This window comes from Periophthalmus magnuspinnatus, chromosome 8, assembly GCF_009829125.3.
Source record: "Periophthalmus magnuspinnatus isolate fPerMag1 chromosome 8, fPerMag1.2.pri, whole genome shotgun sequence".
Classification (NCBI taxonomy): domain Eukaryota; kingdom Metazoa; phylum Chordata; class Actinopteri; order Gobiiformes; family Gobiidae; genus Periophthalmus; species Periophthalmus magnuspinnatus.
In genome coordinates, this window is record NC_047133.1 from 26,850,359 (window position 1) to 26,859,918 (window position 9,560).

A 9,560-nucleotide genomic window follows, 5' to 3' on the forward strand; every position below is an offset into this window, starting at 1 on the left:
TAATTAATGGGCTCAGTTAGAGTGCAGTTTGGAAAAACTCAGGACTAATAAGGAGCTGAATCAACAAAATACCAAGGAAACCCCATATCCATTATAATGTTTTCAGCGGGAGAGCTCGTTCTGTTTCCAAGCTCAACCTTCCACGTGGCGAACGGACAGTAACGGCACGACCGATTTCAAAATTTAAGATCCCAAAACTATGGGATGATCCCCTGTACTGCTCAGTGCAAGGTCTCCACCCCCTCCCTCCCCGCCCTGACGTCACGCGCCGAGCTGGAGCAGTGCACGAAACGAGCTGCTCACCCTCCACCGTACAACCGTGATATCTGTAAGCTTGCTGCTGCCAGGACTGGTGAACTGGCGTGTGCAAAAAGGAGGGAAGGTGGAGGGGAATACTATTCTTTTTTTCACCTGGATCATAACTGAATCCCTGACCAACTGGCACCCTGCGGAGGGACACGTTTCAATTATTTATATCGTTGCGCGTAAAGCCTGCGTGGAGGAGCCTTTCCCGTGTTTTTGCGATCGGGATTTGAGGTGAGAATGGAGCTGCCTGCCGCCGGAGAGCACGTCTTTGCGGTGGAGGGCATAGAAAAGAAGCGCATTCGCAAGGTATCCCCGCACACACGTTGAAAATGCACCGCGTATGGCACGAACCATAAGGAGTCTAATCCTTTTCCATGTCCATCCTCATAGGGAAAGACGGAGTACCTGGTAAAGTGGCGAGGCTGGTCTCCTAAGTAAGTTCAAGTGCAATATGCTTTATATAACACCATGAACCATTTTTTCGTTGCAAAGGCACAAAGTTGTTGAAATGGGGATCGTGAAGGGCGGGATGTGTGCGTGTGTGTGGCGCTTGTGTTGTGTTTGTTAGAGCTGCTGGGAAGAGCGCGGTTGGTATGTGTTTCCACTGTATCCGTGGATGCCTTCACTAATTTATGCGAACGAAGGGGGTAGGCACAGCAGTGTAATCCCGTTTTAATTATTTCTGCTCTGCCAGCGAATTTACGAGACTGTGCAATGAAAATGGCCGACTGTATGTTGCCTGAGCAGTTTTTTGCGTGAAGGGAGTTTTGACATTTGAGTTGCATGTGGCGGGACCGTGACGTAGACCACACATATACATCGAAATGGGCTGTGCATGGCAAATGGAGCATACGCACTCTTAAATATGGGGTAAATGCGCGCGTTTAGTTGCATAGAATGACTCTAAATCTGTTATGATTGCAGGTGCATGTGATTAACTGTTTGGCTTTGTGTTTGCAGATATAACACGTGGGAACCCGAAGAAAACATCCTTGACCCCCGGCTGTTGGTCGCGTTTCAACTCAGGTGAGAGTGACAGCGAGTGGTGGACTTTGGACAGTTCGGGAGCGGAGGCCCCAAACAGCAGCGCGCGCCACCTCCACTTCAACAATGACCTTATATGGGCATGGGAGGAGGGGCGCTCCAGTAACTCTATCGCTCTGATCCCCCCACTCCCCCCTCCCTCTTCTCTCCCCATTGCTGCACTATCTCCTTGGGGAAAAGGCTCAGGGATGTGTGGTAGCCTGGATTCTTTAAAACCTTACTGTAAATATAAGATATGGACAGAAGAAGTGCATGACAAATAGGCTAAGCGCAAATTATTGCCTTTTCATGTAGGCAAGAGAACTTTACCGTTGACCTACTTAGCTTTGGAACACTGAATTTATCTGGTATATTGTAAAAAGCTTATCTGAGTAAGTCTATGCAAAGAGGTCTACACATGCTGCTGCCATACATGATTGTTAAGGTTACCACAATGTTACTGAATCATTTATCTCATTCCAGGGCAAATGAGTGCAGCTATGCTGTCTTTTTCACACATGATGCACAAACCCCTCATTTATTACATGTTATTACAGCATGTCGACCTCCAATACCACCAAACCCTTAGTAATGCATGATAATGGACTGGAATAATGACAAATGCGGAAATGTCAGCAGGAGGTTGAATGAGTAATGAATACAAATGCGGCTGTCATTTTGGCCTGTTCACTTGGCATTAGCGGTCTATGTGGGATATACCCTCTCTGCGGGCCATCAGAGCACCCGTGGGAGCCCGGCTAAGACAAGATGGCTGCTGAATGGAATTTACATTTGTGAAAAGGCTAATTGACACGCTGCGGTCCCAGTGTAGCATTTCATTCTCGGGTTCCCCATGCAGTCTGCTTCGCTCTCTTTGCTAGCCCCATGTAAGTGTGTTGCGATGGTCATGGAGGACTGCCTCTGTGTGTGTGCGGATTCCTCGCGGCTCCCAGAGGATGGGGGAGGGGTGCATAGAGGGGAGAGAGAGAGGGAGCCTGTAATTGCCAAATCTTCTATGAATAGGGGTCACCACGTCCGACGCTATTTGAAATCACGCACATTATAGCATTAACGTGTTTCTTGTGGTGATTTTCTGGTTGCAATGACATTTGTAATGAAAGGGAAACAATAGCATGGTGGGGAAGCCTGTGGCTGGCCTTCCTTTACATGCTGAGCCAATCAAGGTTAAAATTGGCCATTGTTAGACATTGTTTTGTCTCTACTATACACTAAATAACATTATCTACTTGTGACTGTAATGGTATTAGTGTTTTTGAGAGTCAGAAGTAAACCAGAAATATACCACAATGCCATGTTTATCCCATTTCATCCCTACCTCGTGACCCTAATTAGAGTTCAAGTGTAAAAGGCAGGACGGCCTGGCTCCAGGAGGAAGCACAGATCCTCCGCATTGTAAGCTTAATTGAATTTTCCCCAGGATAATGAGAATATGGAACAGGACGATTACCATGGAGAGCTATGCAAATAAGGATCATAATACTTTCTGTAGGCTGTACTCCGGCATTCATTACTCAGTCCAAATCAAAATTCTGCATTTGACCTTGAAAAGGAAGAAGGAAATTAATAGATTCACTCATGTCAAACCTGTAACTCCCTGTGTCATCCTGGATTAGACTTGTTAATATAGCAGTTCCAAGTACTGTGTATATAAAGCAGATGTGAACACAGAAGGTAAACCGTGAAAAAATAAATAATTCTGTTTTTTACTTCACAGAGAGAGACAAGAGCAGCTGATGGGATACCGCAAACGAGGGCCCAAGCCAAAGCACATGCTACTCCAGGTAACTAGATATTCATTTCTAAGAGAAGTAACACAGGTTTTCTGCAGGGCTGTTAGGAGTGTGGTGACAAATGGGGTAGATTTGTGTTACTGGAGTGTAGCTCACATAAGCTCAGGGGAAAACCAGATTTGCAGTATGAGGTTTTGCATTGCATGAACATTATGTCTTTTTTGCTCTAAATTGAAAAATTGAGCAGATGTCCTGCTTTTCTACTGAACTGGGGTAGATTATTTTCAGTACCACTGACTCATTGTCTTTCATTTCCCTTTTTATTCAAGTTGAAAATATTTTAATACAATTTGAGCTGTTTTATGTTGAGACTGTTTCAGGCCTCTCCTCTGGGCCAAATGTGATTATATATTTGGAGAGGCTCGAAGCTGATTACTATGCAGTGTCCGTCCTTTAGCGGCATGCCACTCCTCCTCAGTCACACGTGGCCGGTGCTCAAGGCTAAAGCGTGACACGTCTGGTGGCACCGCTCTGACCCCAGGTCACAGCCAAAGTGTCTTGAACGTTCCTCTGCACTGCCTCTGTGACGGCTCAGGGTCAGGCAGGCGTGGGGGGAGGGCGACTGCATTTTTGACACTCGATTTTAGTCTTTAATTTGTCTGTAACCATAATTCAATGTAGATTAGCAAACTTACCATCTACCCGTGATGTTGCTGTCCTAATGAGTCATACAATACAAGCTGACATATTTTCTAATGTCTAGGTCCCATCGTTTGCACGGAGGTCAACTATCCCTGAAGCACTGGAAGAGTCCCCTCCCGAACCCGAGATGAGCCCGAAGTCGGATCCTGTCCCAGTGCAACGGTCTCAGCCGCAGCACTACCAGCTCAACAGTAAGAAGCACCACCAGTACCAGCCCAGCAGCCAGGAGCTTCCTGCTGACCAGAGCATTGGAAAGAAGAAGTTTATTTACCAGTTAAACAGCAAAAAGCACCACCATTATGAGCCTGACCCCAGCATGTATGACACCCAGTCCTCCAGGCTAAAGGAGGTGGTCAAAGTTCAGGAGGTGCCCAGTAAACCATCCAATCCTGGCTGGAATTTACCGCTGGCCCTGCAACAGAAATGGGTCAGAGATAAAGACACAGGCTGCTTGAGCAAAGTGAAGGAGATGGCAGTGGAGATGAGAAAACCAGCTAAAGAGATTGACACTGTTCAAGTACTGAAATCAGATCCTAAGGATATAAGCCTCCCCAGCACTATTAGCAGTAAAATGAAGATAATCAAGAATAAAAACAAGAATGGACGTATTGTTATTGTCATGAGCAAATATATGGACAGCAAGGTTAATGGATTAAAGACTAAACATGGGGAATCATCAGGAGAAGATAAAGGCATGGAAAGCAACAAGCCCTTGGAAAACAGTCCACTGCAGAGAACCAAAGTATCCGAGGCATTCCACCCGGATAATGGAAAGTCTCCCCCAGCAGCCGAAATCCCAATCAAGTGTTCCCCAAAGGATCGGCACTTTTCCAAACCATCACCAAGTACAGCAGAGGAGTACAATACAGAGGTGGCTCGTGGTCAAGCAGACTTACCGGACGACTTGCCCTTACAGCTGACCGCAAGCTCGCCTCCTGCCTCATGGACAGTTGATACTAACATCCCCATACCAACCGCTGTGGACCAGATAAGGATCCCCTCTTTTCCCATAGACCGCAAACGTAAGCTGTCCGACCCAGTGGAGCAGAGGAACATTACTAAAGCTTTCCTGATGTCCCGGAGCCTCAGCATGCCCAGTGCCGTCGCCAGTCCTCCTCAGGACACACCTATGGACCTGCACTGCAGCCGATCCCATAACAGTGTGCGCACTTATCAGACCACAGACAGCCAAGATGAACCCATAGACCTAAGCTGTCCAAAGAGTAAAAAAACACCTGAACTGGAAGTACAACCACAAGCAGAGCTGCAGTCTCAGCCTGAAGTCAGAGACCCTTCTCTAGTGGATGCACTGAAACTCCCAGAGAAGGCACAAGAAGCACCAAAAACACCCTCCCCTTTTATGGGGAATATTATAATTACTGACATTACAACAAACAGTCTCACTGTCACCTTCAAGGAATATGTTTCTTTTTAAAAAAGACAAAAACATTAAGGTCACCAGTGACTGCTAAACAGACAGTTAATGTTATGTGAATATGTAAAATATACAAATTCTGGATATATTGAAATTCATAATTTATAATGCAAAATTCAATATGTTTCTTACGTTTTATACTGCAACTATTCTGTGATGTAGCCAAGAAAGTGCCCTCAAGAATTTGAGTGAATGCATTCATATGGATGCATTCCACTTTTTAATATCAGCTTGTTAGTGACATATTATCTTGGTAGGAGTCTTGTATGAAATGTATAACCCTTACCAGAGATATGAAGTTTCATAACTATTTTGTATAAATAATATTAACCTGTTTTGGTCCTATATGAAAGGAAATGGTTGAGTATGTTGATCAAAGATCAAACTGAAAGCACTTAGTTGCATTAATCATTTTTAAAGTCATGAAACCACTAGTGTGAGTTGAATTGGTTGTCCTCCTTGAGATTGGTGTTAAGTTGTCATCCCTACAAATACATTTGTTTTGCCAATTTTTTATTAGCAAAACATGAACATTTCTGCTTGCCTGCTCAACCTTCATTGATGTTTAAAGGAAAATTAAGGCATGTACATTCTCAAGTCAGGTCTTATTCAAAAACTGGTGTCATTTATCAAACTCACTCTTGTTAAGAAAAGCTATTGATTCTCCCCATAATGAGGCTGTGATTTATGACCTTGTTATGGACCTTACAACTGCTGGAGTTACTTTGAAAAGTAGTAGTTCTGTAGGAATGCCTAAAATGTTACAGCGATTAGCGCTTTAATCATCTCATTTTGAAGTTAAATATATGCTCTGAAGAATATGTGAATGCTTTATGTTTAGAACAAGCTACCAGGGTTCCTACAAATGAACTTGTACTGTTTTTTTAGTTTAAGCTGTGGAACACATTTATTTTACTGTTGTTTCCATTTTGCTGCTTATAGTTCAGTTTTAGTTGGAGGTAAAATGCTGGATGTAAACCCACATTTGAATTTGAATTGCCTTCTACGCACAGTTAATGCAAAGCCAGTATGAATGCAAAATTGCTATGAAAACATATTTTATTGAGGTTTAATTTGTTCTAAACAAACACAATGTTCTCTGCATCAGAAGCTGAAAGTGATTAACTAGGCTGCTTGGCTTCTGCACATTTAGATTGTGTACTATGTCATTGTTAATCTTTTGCTTTTTTCGTTACTTTGCACTTGGTCCAATGTCAAAATGATTGTTCTGAAGTATGTTTTCAAAGACAGCTGGTGTTGGCACAGCTTAGGCCTATTGGGTGCTGTCTTACAATAAAAAAGAAAAAAAATCTATCTGTGTGTTGTATTAAATCAATGTTGCAAACTTGATTATTTATTAAAAATTCACTGAGCATTTTCCTGTTTCTCAAGATGCACACCATGCACATTTAAGGAGAAATGAAGAGAATAACACCACCGTTAAATAATGGGCAAAAAAAATGCAGTTTTTGCATAACATGCCTTTTTTGTCAGCACCTCTTAATCAGGTTTAGTGTCAGCTTCCACGATTACTGCATGGGACATTACGATACCGTTCAACTAAGGATTTCACTGAATTTACAACCCAGCTTCCTTTTCTCCTGTGGCTCTGCGTCACAATGACACAGCAAATAGTGATTTATATAGGCCTTTAATGTTACTTTTACATCAGTGTCAGTTTTGCCTCATGGTAGTTCCAATATGGCTTCGTGCTTAATTTAAAGGCCTCGTTTTAGGAATCATAAAATAGCCGTCTGTAGCCTGCATGCAATATGGTTACATTTTACACTTATCTGACTTACCTTTTGTCATTTATATTTTGAGCACTTGTGCAGAACAAAACACATTTTATTAGTCTACGTAGCCTAAACTGTTAACCATTGAAGGGGTTCTGGACGGGTAACCTTACAGGCGCACTTTACAGGTGCGCACTCACAGGTCATGGGCTTCTCATCTGCGCATTTTAAACTGTATGCCTCGTGCGTGGGCTACATGTTACTCTTCTACTTAAGGGCCTTTAGCTGTAATCCCTGTGTGTCAAGGCAGCATCTCAGAATATAGACTTGTAGAGTGTCTTTGGCCTGAGGGGCGAGAAAGTGGACCAGGGCTCCGGGCATAGGGGCATATTTATAGAGGCAGTGTGATGTTTCACATTCCCTCTTTATCATTGCAGCTGCAGGACGCGCGGTGTGAGTTGCTGAGCTTGTGTCAGCACCGAGATCAGCTGACTGATTTAGGAGCCCAATTATGGAATGTGACCTGAGACAGGCCACGTCCTTTGATTAATAAATAGTTATTTGATTGATAATGCTTTATTTATAGTTGATACACCTGAAATTTTGCCAGTGTTGCACAGGGAATTGTGCTACATGGGGATTATTTCGCCTATCCGTACAAACGTTAATGTAGAAACATGGCAGATCGCAGCCACACGCCTCTGTCTGAGCGGGGCTTCTGGTTTGTCGGAGTGACGCAGCAAAGTGGGGCAGTAGTTGCCCAGAAACAGAGCGGTAGGCCTACCAGTGGTGTCTCACGCGAAGCACAGTGGCGTCTCTGTTTATTCACGTCGACATTGCTGCTCGCCTTGCGCTTTCTATTTGAGCTTTTCACACTTCTCGCAGCTACGTCCAAATATGGTGCAGAGCCACCACAACGTCGTGAAATGTCGGTCCGCGCGCGCTATCAAAATGGTGGTTCATATATTTCCAGTGGATTTAACATAACCTACATGTCGTTTGTCCACTGCACGTTTAGACTTGTGCCAGAGTCTAGAGAAACATTTTCAAATACGATCTAAATGGTCGGATGGTGACGATAAAACACACACGACTTCTGCAAGGCACCCAAAGAAGCACCTGGCTTTTAGGCTACTGCCGCTGCAAAACACAATAATCCAAACCAACAAATGACACTGACATTTAAATATGCAGCCATCGCTAAATGGACTGCTGAATATGAAGAACAACCAACCCTGCGGAAAGGAGCGGTGGGTTAGTCTTAATACAATGAGTTCAGTGCCAATTGACAAAGTTAAAAAGCAAAAGAAAGACATCTTCACACGATCCCTGAATTTCTAAAAGTTAAAGTTTAAAAAATAACGTTGCTTAATTCTCAGATTTAATTATTTGCAAATGATGCGCACATTTATTTACTCAAAATTCCACTGTCTTTCTAAAGAAGTTGATCCAGTCAATATAAAGCTGAATACAAATAGTTTCAAGACAATAAAGTAGGCCTATAAATGCTTAATTGCAAACAATGAACAACACAAACTTATTTAGAAAAGAACCATCGGAGAAATCCAGAGAAAAGGCGCCCGCTTCTTTGTGAAGGCGCAATTTTGTCAGCCTTTTTTGCACTCCATTAGCTATAAATTTGGGATGCCACATGCAGAAAAAAAAAAGTATATATGTGTATAATAATTAATAATAATAATAATAATAATAATAATAATAATAATAATAATAATAATAATAATAATAATAATAACAATATCTATTCTACAGACTGCGCCATTAACAACTCTCATTTTCTCTTCTCTTCAAACGTTCACTAAAATGTTTTTTTTTAATCTATTGTCAGAATTAAGCTGAAAAAGAAAGAAATAAGGTACGTTTACAAAAACAAATGTGTTTTTGTGTTTTAGCGCAATGTAAATCAGTGAAACGGTTTACTAAATCCTGCAATTAAATGTGCAACAAACACCTTTGACAGCTGGACGATTGTCTGAATTTGCGTAACAATCTTTCTTTTAGGCTCTAAAGGACTGATGCTCAAAATCAGGCGACCCATTTTGTGCGCAAAAATATAGGCTATAAATGTATGGCTGAGATTTAGAATGTCACTTTCAGGAGAGTCCTGTCTCCAGAGGGGCTAGACTTATTATTTTCTGTTTAACAAAAGACTATAAACAGGCTCACTCCTCGTTCTGGGTAAATTTTGAAAAATAAACCATGGCATGGTTCAAGAACCCTTTCAATTTAATAAAATGGGCCTTGGTCTACTTATGGACTTAAATGTAACAGCCGATTAAATATTCATTTTCACAAATAAATTGTTCATTCTATTTTTTCTCCATTAACCTCTGATTTCTCCGTACAAAAATGCCTTTTTTTGTTGTTTTCTTAGGTTTCTTCTTGTTGTTTTTTTGGTTGTTTATTTTTTGATTGATGGATAGGCTATTGGTGCATTGCCATTTCAATCTCAAACGCATATGAATATGTTCTTAAAGTAAATGCTGTCTGTCCTTAATGTCCGAGGCCCCGTGCAGCCACTGGGCCCGCGTGCCTCCGCTGCACGCACACATTCCAGCGCACGCGCCCGAGCAGCAGGACTCCGCCTTC

At 42.4% G+C, this 9,560-nt stretch overlaps 1 protein-coding gene across 1 annotated transcript; it reads left to right on the plus strand.

The window, feature by feature from the left end:
* The first annotated feature begins 265 nt into the window (after positions 1–265).
* cbx4 (chromobox homolog 4 (Pc class homolog, Drosophila)) lies at positions 266–6,509 on the plus strand. Its single transcript, XM_033970935.2, has 5 exons — positions 266–612; positions 697–740; positions 1,267–1,332; positions 3,065–3,131; positions 3,844–6,509. The coding sequence occupies exons 1-5, from the start codon at positions 544–546 to the stop codon at positions 5,215–5,217; spliced, it is 1,620 nt and encodes a 539-aa protein (XP_033826826.1). The 5' UTR covers positions 266–543; the 3' UTR covers positions 5,218–6,509.
* Positions 6,510–9,560: the final 3,051 nt, after the last annotated feature.

Bases quoted from the DNA above. Each gene is read 5' to 3' on its own strand.
- cbx4 (XM_033970935.2), top strand. From the start codon at position 544: ATGGAGCTGCCTGCCGCCGGAGAGCACGTCTTTGCGGTGGAGGGCATA. The intron at 613-696 runs GTATCCCCGCAC...CCATCCTCATAG, and splicing joins AAAAGAAGCGCATTCGCAAG to GGAAAGACGGAGTACCTGGT. The intron at 1,333-3,064 runs GTGAGAGTGACA...TTTACTTCACAG, and splicing joins TTGGTCGCGTTTCAACTCAG to AGAGAGACAAGAGCAGCTGA.